The following is a 21,434-nucleotide window of genomic DNA, read 5'->3' as shown; positions in this document are numbered from 1 at the left end:
TCTTTGCTGGGAATACTTTTATATCCAGTGTTGGGGAACCAAGGGAGGCAAGCTGGGGTTTGTGTTGGGTGAGAATGCTGTGGAATTTTGGGGGTGTCCTTTCTTCTTTAATGTGTAGGGAGTTGTAAGTTGCTCTTTGGGGTTTCCATCATCTATAACCTTGAAGACATACAGGGGGGATCTCTTGCTGAACGTTCCACCATGAAACCATTATGACGTTGGAGTAACTGGGTGGTATGAGGCAAGGGTTCTTGTTTCTCTGGTGCTGGGAGATTGACTGCTGTCTGGTGCACTCATTTTTCAAGCGTCGGTGTGACAGGGAGGGGTTCACTGAATGGAGATCCCATTGTCTCTAACTTTGGAAGAGAATTGGAGTGACAATTGCATGGGATTCCATTTATCTCTAGTCAGGGGACTGGGGGGTCTTTTACCTAGAATGGAGGGGGTGACTAGAAGAGTCACTTCCTGGGCCTCCCCTTGTCTATATTGTTTGTATAGTTGGGGTCGGTCTTTGAGCTGGGGTTGAGAAGCGGCTGAGGGACTCATTTATGGGGCTGCTGTCATGTGTATTATTGAAGTGAGTGGGGAGGGGTGCTTGCTGGAGTTCCCATCATGTCTAGTTTTGGGATGATGCAGGTCTTGTTTGCTTGGACTCCATCATTTGTGTTTGGATGACAGTTGTTGTCTGAGATCCTGATGCCTCGTGTCGGGGGTGAGGGGACAGGTGGTCACTTCATAGGGCTTCTGTGGGCTCTACTGTTGGATGCAGGCTGTGAGCACCACCTGCTGAAGCTCCCATCATGGGGGTGGACTGGGGTGTTGCTTGCAGTCGTTTCCATAATCTCTAGTGGGGTATCGGTTTCATGTGTTTTTAAAGCATCTTTCTTTGACAGTGAGAAATTAGTTCTCATTTTCTGCTGTATATTTACTTAGTTGTTCAACACTAGTATACACACAAAGTAGTTTCAGAAGTGCTAAGGCGTGTCATCTGAAAAACAATTTTTTTTAAAACTAGAGTACAGAATTTCTGGACAGTTCTTTTTGTATTCAACCTTACAGTATCCAGTCAAAACAGTCTTCTAAAGTAAATCTGGTTTCCTTTTTGCCCCATTCGTTGTGGTTATGTTATTCGTTTGTCATACAGTTAGGTTCACTCGTTATAGTTTGCATTCCCTCCCCTATCTGGGGGATTACTTTTTCTTTTTAAACCCACAGTAATATTCACTCTCTGCAGTGGTTGGCACAGTTCTGTAGGTTTTGGCAAATGCTAGCGTTATGGATCAATCAACACAGTCACGACTGAACACGATACACACATGAACATCAACACATCTGTGACAGAACGATTTCATCACTCTCAAATCCCTTTGTTCTGCCCCTTTGTGGTCACCCCCCTCTCTTACTCCTTGCCCCTAGAAACCACTGATTTGTCCTTCCCTGAAGTTTTGCCTTTTCCAGAATGTCATACAATGGAATTATACGATAAATGTCTTTTTGTCTCTGGCTCCTTTCACTTGGCACAAATCTGATTTAAATTGAGGTATGTTACTTACAGTACAATGTAGAGACCTTAAGTGTACAGTTCAGCGTGTTTTGACAAATGCATATACCTATGCTGCTACTAAGATACAGAACACTCTCCTCACCCCATAAAGTCCCTTCCTGTCTCCCCAGTCAATCCCTGCCCCTCCCTCACAACCTGAGCTTAAATGCAACCACTCTTCTATTTTCCTATCACAGATTTTTTGCTTGTCCTTGAAATTCATACAAATATAACTGTACAATATTTACTCTTTTGAGTGTGGCTTATTTTGCTCAGTATAATCCCAGTGAATTTTAATTAATTCATAATAAAAGATGAAATAAATATACAATGTTTCTTATATACCAGGAAGTCTCTTAAGTGTTTTACATGTATTGATTGAATCCTTAGTATATGTCTAAAAGAGTAGGCACTCTTGTTTCCATTTTACAGATGAAAAAACTTTGGCATGAAAAGTTTGTCACTTGCCTAAGGTAACTATCTCTAAAGTAGAGAACCAGGATTGAGTAGAATAAGAGACTGAACTGTGATAACTTAAAAATGAAGACTACCCTTGATCCCATGGGAAGTTCCCGAGCTGGGGCTGACCCTTCAGGGGTGTCTCAAATTGAGGCAAAGTAATTGTACCTCTGTACCCCCCAAATGAACCAGTCATTGGAAGTGGACTGGCCCCTGGACAGTTGCCATAATCAGGTGTGGCACTTTTCTTTGGCCCAAGGGAATTCCCAGAGAGGCTGTCAGCATGAGCCATTAGCAGCCAACACTTCCAGCAGCTGGGGAAGTGACTTAGTCCTAAAAGAAGAAACTGGGAAATATACTGGTCTCCATTATGGCCCTCCAATTATGCCACTCAGATGTACTTGCTTCTTACAGTGAATGCACATAGGATTCTGGTTGCTCTTGTTGCCTGGAGAAATTTCCAAGAGAAAGATAAATGGGACGAACTACAGACAACTGTCCACAGCAGCGATTCTCAGCTGTTCTAAGCGTCAGCTGCAACTGACACTTATCATCACGTTCCTCTACTACCCTACCCTACCCTACGTTCCTTTCAGCCTTGACTAGCATCTCCGCTGGTCTAGGTGGCTTACCTGGCAGGATGATCCAGATCATCGAGGAGTCTGAACACCTGGTCACCGTACCTTTCTCAGGATAGAGCTGCTACACTTGTTCATCAAAAAAATTGGGAAAAGGATATCAAGAGACATCTCATTGGATTACCTGAATTCCGAATGTTTTCTTCTTTGCCCTCACTGTGTAATAGAAAACCCACATCTTCTGGGTGACAGGACTAAGTACCCATGCCAAAAGCCATGGTGACGTCTTTCCTTGTGTGCTGGCCTCATAACAGCCATAAAGTTCAATGGGGCTTACTTTGCCTCCCAGTGGGAGTGTTCGCCTTCTGGGAACCAGGACGTTTAGGTTATTTTTTGCACTTTCCTCCCAAGAACCCCATAACCATCTTGAAGAACACTTGTGGAGGAGACTAGTTTAGACCACAGATGTGAGTATATCAGCACTTTGACAGCACCCAGGATGCTAGAGTAGTTGATGGAATTCCTGGGTAGGGACATGAAGCTTCCACACAGTTGACTGTTAAGAGTAGATTCTAAGCAGCAAAAGGGGACAGCAGTTCTGGTTTTCTTCCCCCGCAGAGAACCCACTTACTCTACCTTGCTGCACCTTAGAAGGTTAGTCAGTATGAACTGTATCAACGGGCTTTCTTGCCTTATGGCTTCTGGTTGGGTTTAGTCAATGGGGAGCCTGGGCATGAAACAGGAGGATGAAATAGACTGAAGTCTGGCACTGGCTATTTCTTGCAGAACCTGGGTCTGGACACCACCCCTGTCACCCTCTCAGCTCCTGGAATATGATTCTCTCCTCTCTTATCTCTGGATTTCAATAATCATTCCCTCCACTTGCCCCTTCAGGCTTACGGGTGTTAGAGCACTGCCTTTACCAGCTACTGGATGCCAACCGCCTTTTGTGGTCTTTCTATTGATACATCCTTCCTACACTACTCTGTAAGTAGCCCTTTTATGAAAACTCTACTTGATCTGCCCTAGTCTGAACGTCTCAGCTGTTTCCTGTTGGGGCTCTAAGAGGCCAACTCATTGAAAGTATAAGGGAAAGTCCTAACAATAACCCATAAACCCCAACAAGAGCAGGATCCACCAAGTTTTTTCTGCCAGTCCATCTTCTCCCACCCCCTCACCATCCCCAGCTTGTTCACACTGGCCTCCGTGGTGTGGGCCTCGGCATACGCCAAGACGGCTCTTGGCCACACGAATTCATGTGACTCACTGTTACAACTCATTAAGGTCTCTATGCGAGTGCACCTTAACTAAGAGACTTTTCCTTCCGATTCTACATAAAATAGCAGGATCCCAATCCCCTTTAACTATCTTACACTGCTTTAGTTTTCTACATCACACTTATAACAACATACTTTCTTGATTTTTCTGTAGGGAATACCATTAGGATGTATTTTAATGGCAAAACTTGAGTTTCATTCATTGCTATAGACACCAGTGTCTCAAACAGTGCTTGGCATATAGAATACACTCAATAAATAGGCTATTGTTTAAGAGCACAGACTGTCTGGATTCAAATATGGGCTCTACCATTTACTAGCCAGTGAACTTAGGCAAGTAATTTAAGTGTACCAATACAGTTTTCTCATCTTCAAAATGGGATATTAACAGTCCACCTTTCTTAAGCTTATACTGAGTACTAAGTTAATATCCATAAGGCATTTAGAAGAGTGCGTGGTCTTTGCAAAGAGCTATATAAATGTTCAACCATTTATTATTATATTTATTATTATTTTTTGCGGTATGCAGGCCTCTCACTGTTGTGGCCTCTCCCGTTGCGGAGCACAGGCTCCGGACGTGCAGGCTCAGTGGTCATGGCTCATGGGCCCAGCCACTCCACGGCATGTGGGATCCTCCCGGACCGGGGCACGAACCTGTGTCCCCTGCATTGGCAGGTGGACTCTTAACCACTGCGCCACCAGGAAAGCCCCAAACCATTTATTATTGTGTTGAAATACGTTGCTATGAAAAAATACAGCCCCTACATAAAAAAGAACAATTCACAAAACAATACCTAACCATTTATGTACGTATTTACATCAAAATACATAAAGAAAAAATGACAATTACCAAGAAGAATTTGTCAATCCGTAACAACGGTGGAAGACTTTAATTCACATCTATCACTAAATAAGCTTGAAAGAAAAATAAAAACCAACCTGAATGTACATACTATATCTGAATATCATAAAGTCCACTTACTTGATAAAAATGTCATTAAATTAGAAAAAGGTATGTAGCAAATATAGTCTAATTTCTACTAGGATAAACTAAATCACTCAGGAGATAATCAGAAATACCTTTATGAATATGCAATGTGTTAATATTTTTAGAGTAAATGATGATAAACATATTACATATAAAACTATGGAACATAATTTAAGGTTTATCTTAGGGTATAGCTATAGATATAAATGTTTATACTTAAGCAAAGACTGAAAATTAAAGAGCTAGTTGCCCCACCCTAAGGATGAGACACTGATAAAGGTAATCCCATGCTCATAATATTTACACTTTTCATTCCCAGTTTAAAGTATTCTGTGGCCACTCAGAGAAGAGCTGAGGCAATCTCACGTTGAGTATCTTCTAGGGTTCCCCACCTGCGTGACTTCTCAGAAGTCAACAGACAGGACTCACCGAAAGATTTCCCAAAATTAATCCACAGGTTTTGCATCCAGGAATTTCATAGCTTTCCTAACATAAGAGGTATCATTAAAGGCATTCCCTCATTCTTTATACTCACAAATTTCTCTGCAACAACTTTTCAGTTTAAGGAATGTGGGAAAATGGAAGGCTTTCCAATACTGATGCCATTCAATGGGACATTCTCTCCAGAATAAATCATCATATCTCTTAAAAGTTGAGAGAACACTGAAGGCTTTCCCATAGTACTTGCACTCGGAATCTCTTCATCTTCTGTTCAGTAACGTAAACTCTTGTGCTATAGGGTTTTCCACATTCCTTATATGCGTGAGTGTTCCTCTGTAGTGATTCCTCATGTGTGTTCTAAGGGATGAGTGTCCCTGAAGACTTCTACATTCTGACGATATTCATAGGACTTTCCCCTTAGTGTGAATTGTCACATGACTCCCTAGATATCACCACTGTATTCCTCAGATTTATCCACAATACTTAATCTTTTGTGCACATTAGGGTGAATTTGAGCTGAAAGCTTATCACAAAGACTGGACTCATGAGGTTTCTTTCACGGGTGAATTAACATGAGTTATTAAATATTATTTCATACTGAACAGACTGAAAGAATGAGGGTCTCCTGAAGGCCTTACATCAGTGATTTCATGGAAAACTGCTCAGATGGTTCCCAACAATCTCTGTTTCCTGGTATTCATACTGAGTATGGTCTCTTCCCACACTGTATCAGGATTGGTCTGTGTGACCATTAAAATACGGAAGAAGTGATGATATGTCCTTCTGAGACTAGGTCATAGAAGACACTGTGGTTTCTGCATTAGCTCTTCTTTAAATCAAATGCTTTGGGAGGAACCTGCTTTTACGTCATAAAGACACATAGCCCTGTGGAGAGTCCTACATGGTGAGAAAATGAAGGTTCCCTGCCAACAACCAGCACTAACTTGCCAGGCATGTGACTGAGCTATTCTCGAAGTGGACTCCTCAGCCAGCAGTAAAGTAGATGACAGTAGCTCCTGCTGACATCTTGACTACAACCTCATGAGAGTTCCTGAGCTAGAACTACATAGCTAAGCTGGCTCTGAATTCCTGACCTATAGATAATAAATGTTTGCTGTTTAAAACTATGATGTTTTGAAGGGAAATTTGTTATGCAGCAACAGATAACTCATACATCTAAGCGTGAGTTATCACAAGTTGTCTGAGAGATAAGAAATCAGTGAATGCTTTCCCAGTTATTGTAGTCATATCCACCTATTATGGATTCTCTTGTGCACAGAAAGGTAAGAGTTAGTGGTGAAAGATTTCCCACAATGATTACATTCATAGGGTTTTTCTCCAGTGTGAGTTCTTACATGTTTCTTAACAGCTGAGAGATTATTAAAGGCTTTCCCACAGTTACTGCATTCATAGGGTTTCTCACCGGTATGAATTCTCTTGTGCACAGTAAGAGAAAAGCTACTGCTAAAGGATTTTCCACACTGATTACACTCATAGGGTTTTTCTCCAGTATGAGTTCTCATATGCTGTGTGAGATATGAGCTCTTCCTAAAGGTTTTCCCACAATCACTGCACTCATAAGGTTTCTCTCCTGTATGAATACTGTTGTGCCCAGTGAGGGAGGACCTTGTGCTGAAGGCCTTGCCACACTGATTACATTCATGGTGATTCTCCCTCGTATGAATTCTCTTGTGGCTTTTGAGGTTACAACTAGTGCGGAAGACATGAAAACACTGGTTACATTCGTAGGGTTTTTCTCCAGTGTGGATTCTCACATGCAGTCTGAGGGAGGAAGGATCATTGAAGGCTTTCCCACAGTCATTGCATCCATAGGGCTTCTCCCCATTATGTATTCTCTTATGAATAGTGAGGTAGGATCTACTGCTGAAGGATTTGCCACACTGATTACAGTCATAGGGTTTTTCTCCAGTATGAATTCTTTTGTGCTGAGTAAGGTTAGATTTTGTGCTGAAGACTTTAAAACACTGATTACATTCATTGAGTTTCACTCCCAGATGACTTCTCTCCTGTTAAGAGATGAATGAAAACTATAATTTATACTATTTTTTAATATTCAATGCTGTTATACAAATTCTCTCTCCCAGGAATTCTGTTACATTATTATAATTGATGTTTTGGTTACCTATTTTAAATGCCTGTCAAACTGGGCTTCTGCCCAGTTTGAGCTCTTAGAAGTTAAAAAAAGAGAGACAGACACATTGCCACAAGTCCTTACCATATTCACAGAGCATTTTCTGATAAACTTAAGACCACTTTATATTTTGACAGTCAATATTTTAATCACATTTAAGGAAATATTTACTTGTGGAAACTCTCACTAAAGAAACAAGTCTGGAGTTAATTTATAGTTTTCTCCAAATTCACAACTGATTTACAGTATCTCTTCTGAGACACCATTATCTCATATGTAAATAACATTTCCCTTTAATGACTCTCCTGTTTATTCTGTGGCTTTTCTAACTTATGGAATTCTCCTACTGTGAAAAAACAGCAATCAACCATGTTAGTCTTACCACTTTTACACCATTAGAATGTTCTTTTCTAAAAACATGCTTCTTAGGAGTTAACCATTTTGCTTTAAGTACCGTCTCCAAATCTGAAACAAATTGAAAAGAAATTTAAGCTGACGGAGAAAAGAAACACAAAAGTACACACGAGTATAGACAGACTGAGGGATTAGGGTTTTTGAGCAAGTTTGCAATGAAAGGGATATGAGTATTCAAATTACAGGTATTAAAAAAGGATTCTAGGGGCTTCCGTGGTGGCGCAGTGGTTGAGAGTCCGCCTGCCAATGCAAGGGTCATGGGTTCGTGCCCCGGTCTGGGAAGATCCCACATGCCATGGAGCGGCTGGGCCCGTGAGCCATGGCCACTTAGCCTGTGCATCCGGAGCCTGTGCTTTGCAACGGGAGAGGCCGCAACAGTGAAAAAAAGGATTCTAAAAGGATTAGGACTGATCAGAGATTTACAAAGGGAGGAATTATCAGGAAGGTAAAGTAGGAAGGAGTTGGACAAAGAGCTCATATGAGACTTAAATTTAAAAAGGAAAAGAGACGTCTTTATTTTTTCCCCGAGTCCAAAGTAAAGTATGAGATGTTGAACAGAAAGTTAAAGAGGAAAGAAAGAAGGTGCATGAGGAAGCTCATAACAAATGTTCATGGCCATCTCTGTCAGAAAAAAAGGACATTTTATAAAGTTCCCTGATTGCCATTTCCAAATGTAATACTCCCATGCCCTGAATCACTGGCTAGAGCTATTCCTCAAAAAGACTATTTCTCATATCTTCCTAGTGCTCACCTGGACAGGTGCCTGGAAGAATTCCTCTTTCCTCTGTCATCACCTTGTCTTCTTGCCCCAACTGGGAGATCAGACTGGGTTTATCAACATGATACCCTATTTGCGGAAAAAAGCCGTGTTATAGGGGGGCTGTGCAAGTGACAAGCAACTGCATGAAACTGAAGCCAAGAATTCTTAAGACGGGCAAGTGTGGCTTTGGGAGCAATGAAATAATTACATCTAAATTCTAATGAATATAGTAACTCTCAGGAAACAAAAATACAAGCAACTCATTCAATATCCAGGTGACAGGGCACACATAGGCCCAAAGTCCATGCCCAAGTTTTTTTGAAAATTTATTTATTTTGGAGCAGAGAAAGGTTTATTGCAAGGCCATGCAAGGAGACGAGGTGGCTCATGCCCTAAAAAGCCTCGAGCTCCCCGAAGGGTTTTGGCAAATCATTTTTAAAAGTCAGGTGGCGGGGGGGGGGGGGGGGGGGGCAGGGGAGTTGCAAGGTACATGATCAGATCGTGCACAATTCTGATTGGCTGATGATGAGGGAACAGGGTGGTGTCACAAGGGTTAACTTTATCAGTCCTTAGGCTCCAGGAGGCCTGGGGCTATGTGCTCATGGTCATCAAGTAGTTAATATCTTCCATTTGGTGGTGGTGGTGTGTGTATGGGAATCATGCCCAAGTTTAAATACACACTTCAAAAGCTATAAAGCTTTTACATATGGAGAATATAAAGTCAGGGTAAGGAAATATTCAGTTCATAGGGAAGGAATTAAACAGAAAGCTCTATGAGCATGGGGACCATGTCTGTCTCCATCACTGTATTCCTACACCCCAGTAACGGACCGAGAAACAGACACATGCTTGACGTCTTGTGAGAAATGATGACAATGAAAATCATGGAATATGGAACTTCAGAAGTCCCCCTCTCTATGAAAACAGTGAATAAACTGGCAAAAACTGTCAGAATAACTTTATCACAACTCTGAAAACTTATCAAAAGTCTACAGCAACCAGGAAAATGCTTAATCAAAGACAAAAAACAGCTGACATTTTAACTGACCCTTGCCTCATCCTCTACTCCTTGCTTTGGCTGTGACATTGAAGACAACTCCTAGTACTAGAGGGAGTAGGATGGACCTTATTCTCAACAAGCTATGGTTGTTTGTTTTGACCTTTCTGGTGGCTCCCTGAAGGACTGGCTCAAAGGGCTTGCCTTTACTTATCTAACCCCAAACTCTCCGAAGGCTGAGCTGGTTACCCAGTGGGCATGTGCTGAAGACATTAAAAGGCAATATATTAGCCACTACTGCCTGAGGCAAGTGGAAACAGCAAAGGAAAGCAAAAGGCAAACCAAGAAGCCTGGAGGAAAAGTATAGAATAAAATGCTTTGGGGAATTTTTGAAAAGCTTTCTGAAAAGCTCCCTCATATTCCTTTGCATCTAGAAAGCCATGTGCATACCCAGGCTTGGGCACATGCTCAGAAAAGACATGAGAGGGCACTAAGTCCTCACCTTTGGCAGACCTTCAGGCTCTGCACAAACAGGAAGTGAAAACTAAGGCGGAGTTATAAACTGCTTGATTTTGAAGGTATGCCCCTGTATAGAGAGACTAGGAGTTTTTTATTTTTTGTTCCAAGTGTTCAAGGAAATCTGATAAATCACTAGCTAACCATTAAGATAACAGAACAGAGTCTTCAGTGGCCACATACAGCAAATACTGACATTACAAAAATGAGTTCAGAAATATCACTAAACATACATACCACAGCAACAACAACAAACTCTAGGGATGGGGGAAAATGTGATTCCAGAATTACTATGTTGTAATATTCCAAATGTCTAGTTTTCAACAACAAAAAATTATAAGGCAGGCCAATATGCAAAAGTATGGCCCATTACAGGGAAAAAACCGCCCAAATTTAGTAGAAACTATCCTTCAGGAAGTCTAAACATTGGACTTGCTAGACCAATAATTTAAATCAACTGTTTTAAATATGCTTAAGGATCTAAAGGAAACCATAAGGACAAATTCTGACCAAACAGAAAACATCTTAAAGAGACAGAAATTATAAAAAGAAACCAAACAGAAATTATGGAATTGAAAAGTACAATAACTATAATGAAAAATTCAGAAGAGTGGTTCAACAACAGATTTGAGCAAGAAGAAAGAATCAGTAGCCATGAAGATAGGACAACTTATATTACTCAGTTTGAAAAACAGAAAGAAAAAAAGAATAAACAAAATATGACCAGCACCTAAAAGACCCACGGGATACCACTAAACATACCAACATACACATAATAGGAGTCCCTTAAATGAAGAACGGGCAGAAAGAATATTTAAAGAAATGATGGCTGAAAACTTCCCCAAATTTGATGAAAGGCATAAATGTACACAACCAAGAAGCTTAACAAACCCAAAACAGGATAAATTCAAAGAGTCAGAATCCATCCTGAAACACATAATCAAACTCTGGAAAGACAAAGACAGAGTATCCTGAAAGCAGCAAGAGAGAGGAGATTCATCACGTGCACAGGATCATCAGTGAGAGTAACAGATAATTTTGAATCAGAAACCACAGAGGCAACAGGCATTGGGATAATATACTCAAGCTGCTTAAAAACAAAAAACAAAAAACAGTGAACCAAAAATTCTGTCCTTCGAAAATAAAGAAATGAAGACATTCCTATAAACAAAATCTGAGTGTTTGTCACTAACACATCTATCCTACAAGAAATGCTAATAGGAGACTTCCAAGCTGAAATGAATGGGCAATGAATACTGACTCAAATCCACACAAAGATATAAAGAACACCAATAAAGGAAAATAAATAGGTAAATATAAAAGTCAAAAACAATTGTTTATTTTTGGTTTGTAACTCATGTATGTTTGGCTATGACTCCTCTTTTTTTCTAATATGATTTAAAAGAGAAATGTCTGAACTAAAAATTATAAATCCATGTTAATGAAACAATGTATAAAGTTATAATTTGTAAAAAACAAACAAACAAAAAACAGCATAAGGAGGGGGCACAGCTATACAGGAGCTAATTTTTTGTATACTGTTGAAATAAGTTGATATGAAATCAGAATAGATTGCTTAAAATTAAAATGATAATTGCAATCCCTCAGGCAACCACTAAGAAAATAACTAAAAAATATAAACAGAAATGAGAAGGGAATCAAAATGGTCCACTAGAAAATACCTAACACAAAAGTAAACAATAATGGAGGAACTGAGGAATAAAAATGATATAAAGCATGTAGGAAACAAACAGCAAAATGACACAACTAAGTCCTTCTTTATAAGTAATTCCATTAAATGTAAACAGAATAATCTGTCCAATTAAAAGGCAGATTTTGGCAGAATGGATAGAAAATAATCAATTATACGCTATCTATAAGAGACTCACTTTCTATCTAAAGACACTAACAGGTTGAAAGTCAACAAGTGGAAAAAGGTATTCCATATAAACCACAGCTAAAAAAGAGAGAATGTGACTATACTAATATCAGGCAAAACAGACTTTAAGACAAAAATTCTTACAAGACACAACAAAATATATGATGATTAAAAGATCAATTAATCAAGAAGATATAATAATTACATATACGTACCTAACAACAAAGGCTTAAAATATACAAATTCAAAACTGACAGAATTGAAGGGAGAAATAGAGTTCTACGATAATAGTTGCAGACTTCAATGCCCACTTTTAATAATGGGTAGAACAACTAGTTAAAAGACCAACAAGGAAACAGAGGACTTAAACAATCCTATAAACTTACTAAACCTAACAGACATAAAACACTTCACCCAACAACAGAACACACGTTCATCTCAAGTGCATGGAAAACATGCTCCAGAATAGAGCACATGTTAGTCCACAAAACAAGTCTAAATAAATTTAAAAACAATAAAATCATACAAAGTATCTACTCTGACCACAACAGAAGCAAATTAAAAATAAGCAACAGAGGATATGTATTGAAAAATTTAATATTGTTATGACAATAATAACCAAAATCATCTACAGATTCAATGAAATCGCTATCAAATTTCTAACAGCTTTTTTTACATAAATGGAAACGTGATCCTAAAATTCATATGGAATTGCAAGGCATCCTGAATAAACAAAGCAGTCCTGAGAAAGAACCAAATAGGAGGAATCACACTTATTGACATCAAAGCAATGGTAATGTGGTACTGGCACAATGCTAAACACAGATTAATGGAAAATAATTGAGAGTACATAAACTCGCATTTTATGGTCAAATAATTTTTGACAATTGTGCCAAAACAATTCAATGGGGGCAAGAATAGTCTTTGCTACAAAGATGCTGGGACAACTGGATTAATACATGCAAAAGAATGAAGCTGACAATTTCTCCTAAGCCATATAAAAATTAACTCAAAATAGATAAAAGATTTCATTGAAAAGGTAAAACTATAAAATTTTTGGAGGAAAACATAGAGCTAAATTTTCAGGACCTTGGTGGCAATAACTAGGTATGATACCAAATGCATAAGAAATAAAAGGAAAAAGTACATAAATTGGACTTCGTCAAAATTAAAACTTGTGTATCAAAGGATACTATCAAGAAAATGAAAAGATACCATACAATGGAAGAAATCATTTGCAAATAGGATCTAGTATTCAGAATATAATAAACCTCTAAAACCCCAAAACAAAAAAGATAACCCAATTAACAAATTGGCAAAGAACTTGAATAGACATTTCTCCAAAAACGATATACAAACAGCCAACAATTACATGAAAAAAATGTTCAGTGTCATTAGTAATTAGGGAAATGCAAATCAAAACAACAGTGAGATACCACTTCATACCCAGGAGGATGGCTATATTCAAAAAAGCAAATGTTGGGGAAGATATGGAGAAACTGGAACGCTCATATATTGGTGCAGCTGCTGTAAAAAACAGGTTGGCAGTTCCTCAAGAAGCTAAACATAGTAATCTATAACCCAGAATTCCACTCCTAGATACGTAGTGGAGAGAATTGAAAATAGGTGTTTGAACAAAGACTTGTACACAAATATTCAAAGCAGCATTATTTACAATAGGCAGTCAGTGGAAACCACCCAAATGTTTATCAACCAAATGAACGGATAAACAAAATGTGGTATACCCATAAAAGAGCATGTTATTCAGTCATAAAAAGGAATAAAGAAACTATACATGCTACAACATAGCTAAACCTTTAAACATTAAGTTGCTTGAAAGAAATGAGACATAAGGATCACACATTTTATGATTCCATTGATATGAACTGCTCTGAATAGGCAAATCCACAGAGCTAGAAAGCAAATTAGTGGTTGCTAGTAGTGGGGAATGGGGAAGGTAACAGGTACTGGCCACTTAATGGGTACAGGTTTTAGGGGTGATGCACAACACTGTGAATTTATCAAAAGCCACTGTACAACTGATTCACTTTGCTATACAGCAGAAACTAACACACCATTGTAAAGCAATTATACCTCAATAAAGATGAAAAAAAAGCCACTGAACTGCATACTTTAAAATGATTAAAATGGTGAATTTTATGTTATGTGAATGATACCTCAATTTTTAAAAAGTCTTGTTACCTGAGTCATTAAATAAATGCAGGAATGATGTCAGGCTTACCAAGTGAAGCCAGGTTCCTGCAGTTCTCCAGCATCACATCTCTGTACAGTGTTCGCTGAGAAGGGTCCAGCAGTGCCCACTCTTCCTGGGTGAACTCCACAGTCACATCCTCAAAAGTCACCAAGTCCTAAACCACCACAAACATCATGGCTTAGCCAAGGACCAACCCCACCAATGTGGACAGGAAAAGAGCCAAGGATGAGAGAGGAGTAGGAACAGGGAATCCAAAGCAGAAGCTGTATGGGCAGGGTTCTGATCTCTGCTCTCAAATGCTCCTAGGGTCAGCCCTGAACTCTCTTCTCCTGTCTATTCATGCCCACCCCCAATGTTAAATGTACCTCTAACACACAGGTGATTTTCTTTCCCAGTGAGACTGTGACATCCTGCAATCGAATTCCCCTCAATCTCAAAGGATGAGCATAGGCCTAGGACATTGCAGAAATCAGAGAAGTACTTGGTAAATGGATGAATGATGCCCTAATGGCCATCACCAATTGCCTGAGTTTAGGACACAGTCATGTCTTTCCTTAGCTTCCCCTTAAAACTCTCAGCAAAGGGGGAGGAGAGTAGGGAGGGAAGGATTGGGAGTTTGGGATTAGCAGAGGTAAACTATTACATATAGGATGGATAAACAGCAAGGTCCTACTGTATAGTACAGGGAACTATATTCAATATCATGTGATAAACCATAATGGAAAAGAATGTGAAAAAGAATACACACACACACACACACACATTCTGTCACTTTGCTACACAGAAGAAATTAACATGACATTGAAAATCAACTATACTTCAATAAAATTAAAAAAACAACAAAAAACAAAAAAAAACCTCTCAGCAGAACATGGTGTAGACAGTGACCCTGGAGGAGGCTCTACATTGCAGTAAATGCTGACATATGCTAACACTCTTTGGGTTGCCCCAAACCCTCCATCAGATGCCTGAAGACCTGATTTGGCTCTGATGCTGCAGGTCACTGAAGGATAACAAGTCCAACTTCTGGTCAAAGGAATAATGATTTGGAAACAGGAATATCTGACTCACCTGTAACCAGTCTGTCAGGAAGCCATTAGCCAACCCTTCCTCCTCTGTGCATCCTTTCTGGTGAGAGGCTGGGTACGGGGAAGACTGAGCTGGAGAAGAAGAAATGTCCCAAGAATCCAGGATTGCCCCCTGTTCTCACACTCACAAATCTGGAGGCTCCCCCACCTACTTGTGATTGACTGTATCCCCAACAGACACAAATGACTATTCCCACACACAGCACATACCGACACCCAAACACCCACACCCAGCTTCCACAGGAAAACGGAACAGAGCACTGTCTCACCCAGGGCCAGAAAATAGGGCCAAGCGCTCTCCCACGCTGGAGGAAAAGACTACTATTTCAATTTTGCAGATGAAGAAACTGAAGTCCCAAAGGACACCACTGTTATTTTCTTTTTTAAGTTTATAGAAAAAATTAGAAGTATAATTCAAAAGCTCCCACACATTCGCCACACAGGTGACATCTCCAGAGACACTCAAACCAGCTAAGTCCCAAATCCCAAGAACCACAGTCAGGCCCCAATGACCTCCAGGTTCATGGGGTAACACACCCACCTCAACTTCTCAGTCCCTTCCCTCTACCTGCTCTGTGGTGCAGGGGCCTTTAACACCTGGGCTCTGAGGGCTGACCCCCAAACTCACCACAAGTGGGGGACAGAACCATGGTTGCCATCCTGTGATTCAGACAGTAAGTTTTCCTGAACAACAGGGAGCAGAAGAACGAGGATGCTCCTCCTCTTATCCCCACAGTGCACTCAGGACAGGGCTCTGGAATAAACGGGAAAGCACAAAGTCTTCACAACCAACTTCCCTCTCCAGGGTACTGAGGACAAATCTTTAGCCTGTCCACCATTTCCTCCTTCAAAATGCATCTGCCTCTGCCCACAATGGTGGCTACTTCTCCATCCACCTTAAAACCTCAGCTTCACTGAGTCTCAGGGCACATTCTTCCCATCCACATGGTTGTCACAAACACATTCCCAGCTACAATCCCTCATTCACTGGAGACTCTGGCCCCTGACTCCCAATATTCTTTCAACCTCCCATCCTACCGCACTCGAGTGACATCAGAGTCCAGGAGGGTGGCCCTCACAGTACTATGAGTCTGTCCTCATTCCACCTTGGCCACGCACTTCCCCAGGCACCACCCTAGACTTTGTTATCACCGGACATGATTCTACACCTACAACAATAGTTCAGAAATTTCTCTCTCTGAAGCCAATCTCCCAAACTTCGACCTTGATCATTCATTGCTTTTCTTTCACTACATGTGTTCTTCTCCCACGCAAAGGGCTCAGTCCACACACTCTCCCACCCTCCTGCTAGAGCCACCTCCTCTCCTCATTTTTTACTTTCCCAGCTTGGGTCTCACCGTCCTTCATTTCAACAAATTTCCTCACCCCTACATCCTACCTTCACTCTGGCCCAGCAGAACTCCAACCAGGCATGGTTCCAATCATCTGCCTGCTCATGGCAACATCTGGGCAGACCAACCTGCACAAGAGTGGTCATGTTGCCACCTCTAGAAAAGCATGGTCAGCAACGTGAAAAGAGCCCTCAACACCGCAGGGCAATTCTATATAAGTCAGTGTAACTTCCTACTCGTGAACCCTTCTCTTATCTCTTTAAATCTCACACAGCCTCACCTCTTCCCTCTATGGTTATCAGCTTCCCGAATAGCTTGAATGATCCAAGCTTCCTGGTATTCACAGCCACACTGAATCAGGGCTGACCTGTGTGACCAACAGAAACTTGTGGCGATGACTTCTGAGGGTAGATCCCTACAAGGCACTGTAGCTTCTGCTTAGTCTTCTGAACTGCTTGCTCTAAGGGAAGGCAACTGCCATATTTCAAAGACACTCAAGCAGCCCTGTGGAGAGACCTACTTGGAAAGGAACTGTCCCCTCCAACAGTCAGCACTGATGTGCCAGAATGTGAGGGAACCTCCTTGGAAGTGAACCCTTCGGCACCAGCCAAGCCTTCAGATGAATGCAGTTCCAGCTGATAACCTCCTGCAGCCTCATGAAAGTCCCAAGCCAGAACCTTCCCGCTAAGCTGCTCCTGAATTCCGAACGACAAAAACTGTGAGAGATGGCAAATGATTATTGTTTTAGTCACTAAGGTTAGGGATGCTCTGTCATGCAGCAATACATAACAAATACACCCTCACTTTCAGCAGATGGTCCTGCACCTTACTTCTCAAAGTCATCTCCATGAGAAGGAATCTACCCTTCGTATCTTGCCACCAAAACTATATTCTGCACCATGGTTTCCTCCCTCTCTCGTTATAAACCAGGACCTGCCTTCTCTATAACACTGGGCTCTGCAGTTCTGTTCTGTGTTCCACTCCATCTGCCTTTTTAGGAGCTGGACACCATCGATTCTCTCTCCTTTACCCTTCCCTTCAAGCTCTCCCACTCTACTGGACTCCCTCACACCATTTAAACTCAATGAAATGTTTTTGGTAGTGAGACACATTTATCCTAAGGGCATAGTTTTCTTTCTAGTTACCACCCAGTCTATCTCCCTCATCATTTTTTTTTTTTTTTACTCTCTGTCTCATTTCCTCATGTCCCACCCACTCTGAGACACAGTTTAATTTGGCTTCCACCACTACCAATTCAATCAGTAGAATCATCATTGATCTTATTCACAGGACGAAGATGTAGATTGCAACTACACTGATACCATTTCTTATCTGTCAGATCAACAAAGACACAGGGGACCACATCTTTCATTGGCAAGGCTGTAGAAAAAAGCACTCTCATACACTGTTGGGGTAGAACTCCTGTGGAAGGAAATTTGTTATCCTCAAGCAAAATGCAAAAACATTGATCATTTCCCTGTCAATCACACTACAAGGAATCTATTTGAAAGATACACAAATACTAAAAGACAAGAGCAAGGTTACTCGCTGTAGCATTATTTATAATATCAAAGGATTGGAAACAACACAAATTGCTATATATAAGAAATTGGTTCAGTAAACTACGGAATATCCTCATAAGAAGCATGAAGCCAAAAAAAGAAAGATACGATCTCTAGGTATTGATGGAGAGTTTTATCTCCAATAAATTTAAATGAAAAACAAAAACAACAACAACAAAATCAAGGTACAAAGCAACAGAAATGGTATGTTTCCTTTCTATAAGGGAATGCCTCCTCTCCCTGGAGTTACAGAATACAACGTAACTCCATAAAACCAGCTTCTCAAGGTCACTATCTGTGTCCTTCCTGCATCCAAAAGATAAAAGCAATAAAGTGTGTGCAGGGAGGGGAACACTGGACACTACAGTTGAGTGTCCAGGTGAAAAATTGTTGCAGAGAGTCTTTGACTCCTGGGCCTGTGGGGTAGACAGATTAATGCTTCTGCCCCAAAGATGTCCATGGTCTACTCCTCAGAATCTGTGAATATGTGACCTTACATGGCAAAAGGGACTTTGCAGATGTTAGTAAGGTTAGGATCTGGCGATGGAAAAAATTATTCTGGAATATACATATTGACCCAATGAAATCACAAGGGTTCTTCTTTATAAGAGGGAGGCAGGAAGGTCAGGGTTAGAGGAGATGTGAGGATGGAAGCAGAGGTCAGAGAAAAAGAGAGAGAGATTTAAAGATGTTCTCACTGGCTTTAAAGATGGAGGAAGGAGCCACAAGCCAAGGAATACAGGTGGTCTCTACTAGATGAAAAAGGAATGCAGCCCTGCCAACCCATTTAGGATTTCTGACCTCCAGAGCAAGAAAATAAATGTGTGTTACTGTAAACCACTAAGTTTATGGTAGTTTGTTACAGCAGCCATAGGAAACTTGAACAGCTTCTCATACCAAATCTTCCCTGAGGTCTTAGTGTGAGTATAGCAGACCCAGATAATTGCTGAAGATCTTCTCTACTCTCTTCAGGTAGAAGAAGTCTACATTCTTCCCACCAGAAACCCAATTTGCCTTTAGGAATAGTTATAGTCATGAGCTGAGGAGTGACAGGAGGGGTGGGATCCAGACACCCCCAAAGCCCCAAGAGGAAAGCAGGCTGGGAAGGTGCCCAGGACACTCTCAGGTCCTGAGTACCCTCTCCAGGTCTTTTGGCAGCTGAAGTCTCCTATTAGGGGAGGAGGGGTCTTTGTTCAGTTTACAGATTCAGTGACTCCTGCACCTGGAGTCAGTGTTGAGAGAGGGTCAGAGGATGGGCCACTCTATACCAGTGTTGCTCAACAGAACTTTCAGGTATGATGGAAATGTTCTATACTTCTGCTCTGTCCAACATGGCAGTTCATATTTTCTATTTCTCTGATGAAACAGAAAATCTAAACAGACTGATCACTAGCAAGGAGACTGAATCAGTATTCAAAAACCTCCCAACAAACAAAAGTCCAGGACCAAGCAGCTTCACAGATAAATTTTACCAAACATTCCAAGAAGAACTAATACCAATCCTTCTCAAACTCTTGCCAAAAACAGAAGAGGGGGTAGTTCTTCCAAACACAGTTTACAAGGAAAGTATTACCCTGATACTGAAAACCAGACAAGGATGCCACAAAAAAAGAAAATTACAGGTCAACATCCCTGATGAATACAGATGCAAAAACCCTCAACAAAATATTAACAAACCAAATTCAACAATAAATTAAATCATACATCATGGTGTAATCATACACCATGACCAAGTGGGATTTATTCCAGGGATACAAGGATGGTTCAAATCAAATGTGATACACCACATAAACAAAAAATAAAGAAAAAATATGATCATCTCAATAGATGCAGAAAAAGTATTTGACAAAATTCAACATCCATTTATGATAAAAATTCTCCACAAAGCAGGTATAGAGGAAACACACCTGAACATAATAAAGGCCATATATGATAAGCCCACAGTTAACAACATACACAATGCTGAAAAGCTGAAAGCTTTTCCTCTAAGATCAGGAACAAGACAAGGATGCCCACACTCTTGCCACTTTTATTCAACTTAGTATTGCAAGTCTTCACCAGAGCAATTAGGCAAGAAAAAGAAATGAAAGGCATCTAAATTGGAAAGAAAAAAGTAAAACTTTTTCACTATTTGCAGATGGCATGATTTTACATATGGAAAACCCTAAAGGTTTCATTAAAAAACTGTTAGAACTAATAAACGAATTCAGTAAAGCTGGAGGGTACAAAATCAATACACAAAAATCTGTTATTTCTTTGCACTAATAATGATCTATCAGAAAAATATATTAAGAAAATAATCCATTCACAATTGCATCAAAAAGAATAAAATACCTAGGAATTTAACCAAGGGTGTGAAAGACCTATATATTGAAAACTACAAGACATGAATGAAAGAAACTGAAGAAGATACAAATAAATGGAAAGATATTCTGTGCTCATGGATTGAGAATGAATGTTGTTAAAATGTCCATTCTACCGAAAGCAGTATGTAATCCCTATCAAAATTCCAATGGTATTTCTCACAAAAATAGAGAAATTTTGTATGGAACCACAAAAACAATCCTGAGGAAGAAAAAAGCTAGAGGCATCACATGCCCTGATTTATACTATACAACAAAGCTACAGTAATTAAAACAGTATGGTATTAGCACATAGCTCAATGGAACAAAATAGAGAACCCAGAAATAAACCCACTCATATATGGCCAATTAATTTATGACAAAAGAGCCAAGAATATACAATGAGAAAAGGGCAGTCTCTTCAAAGAATGCTGTTGGGAAAACTGGGGAGCCAAATGCAAATGAGTGAACCTGGACCACTATCTCACACCATAAACAAAAATTAACTCAAAATGGATTAAAGACTTGAACATAAAAACTGAAACCATAAAACTCCTAGAGGAAAACATAAGTGGTAAGCTCCTTGACATAGGTCTTGGTGATGATTTTTTGAATCTGACATCAAAAGCAATAAAAGCAAAAATAAGCAAGTGAGAATACATAAAACTAAAAAACTTCTGCACAGCAAAGGAAACCATCAACAAAATGAGAAGATAACCTACTGAATGGGAGAAAACAATTGCAAATCACATATCTGATAAGAGGTTAATGACCAAAATATACAAAGAACTCATATAACTCAATAGCAAAACAACAATCAGATTTAAAAAATGGGCAAAAGACATTTTTCCACAGATGACATACAGATGAC

General features: G+C 40.1%; 1 protein-coding gene across 1 annotated transcript; it reads right to left on the bottom strand.

Annotated features, from left to right (window-relative positions):
- Positions 1 to 6,530: 6,530 nt before the first annotated feature.
- LOC136121590 (zinc finger protein 558) lies at positions 6,531 to 15,966 on the bottom strand. The gene is made up of 6 exons (XM_065875501.1): positions 15,936 to 15,966; positions 15,291 to 15,379; positions 14,247 to 14,373; positions 8,604 to 8,699; positions 7,821 to 7,903; positions 6,531 to 7,313 (listed from the first exon to the last, which is right to left on the bottom strand). Exons 1-6 carry the CDS (start codon positions 15,964 to 15,966, stop codon positions 6,531 to 6,533), a joined length of 1,209 nt encoding a protein of 402 aa, XP_065731573.1.
- Between the last annotated feature and the right edge of the window lie 5,468 nt (positions 15,967 to 21,434).

This window comes from Phocoena phocoena, chromosome 3 (assembly GCF_963924675.1).
Source record: "Phocoena phocoena chromosome 3, mPhoPho1.1, whole genome shotgun sequence".
Taxonomy (NCBI): domain Eukaryota; kingdom Metazoa; phylum Chordata; class Mammalia; order Artiodactyla; family Phocoenidae; genus Phocoena; species Phocoena phocoena.
Note: the sequence above shows the minus strand (reverse complement) of the source record. Positions and strands in the feature narration are given on the sequence as shown.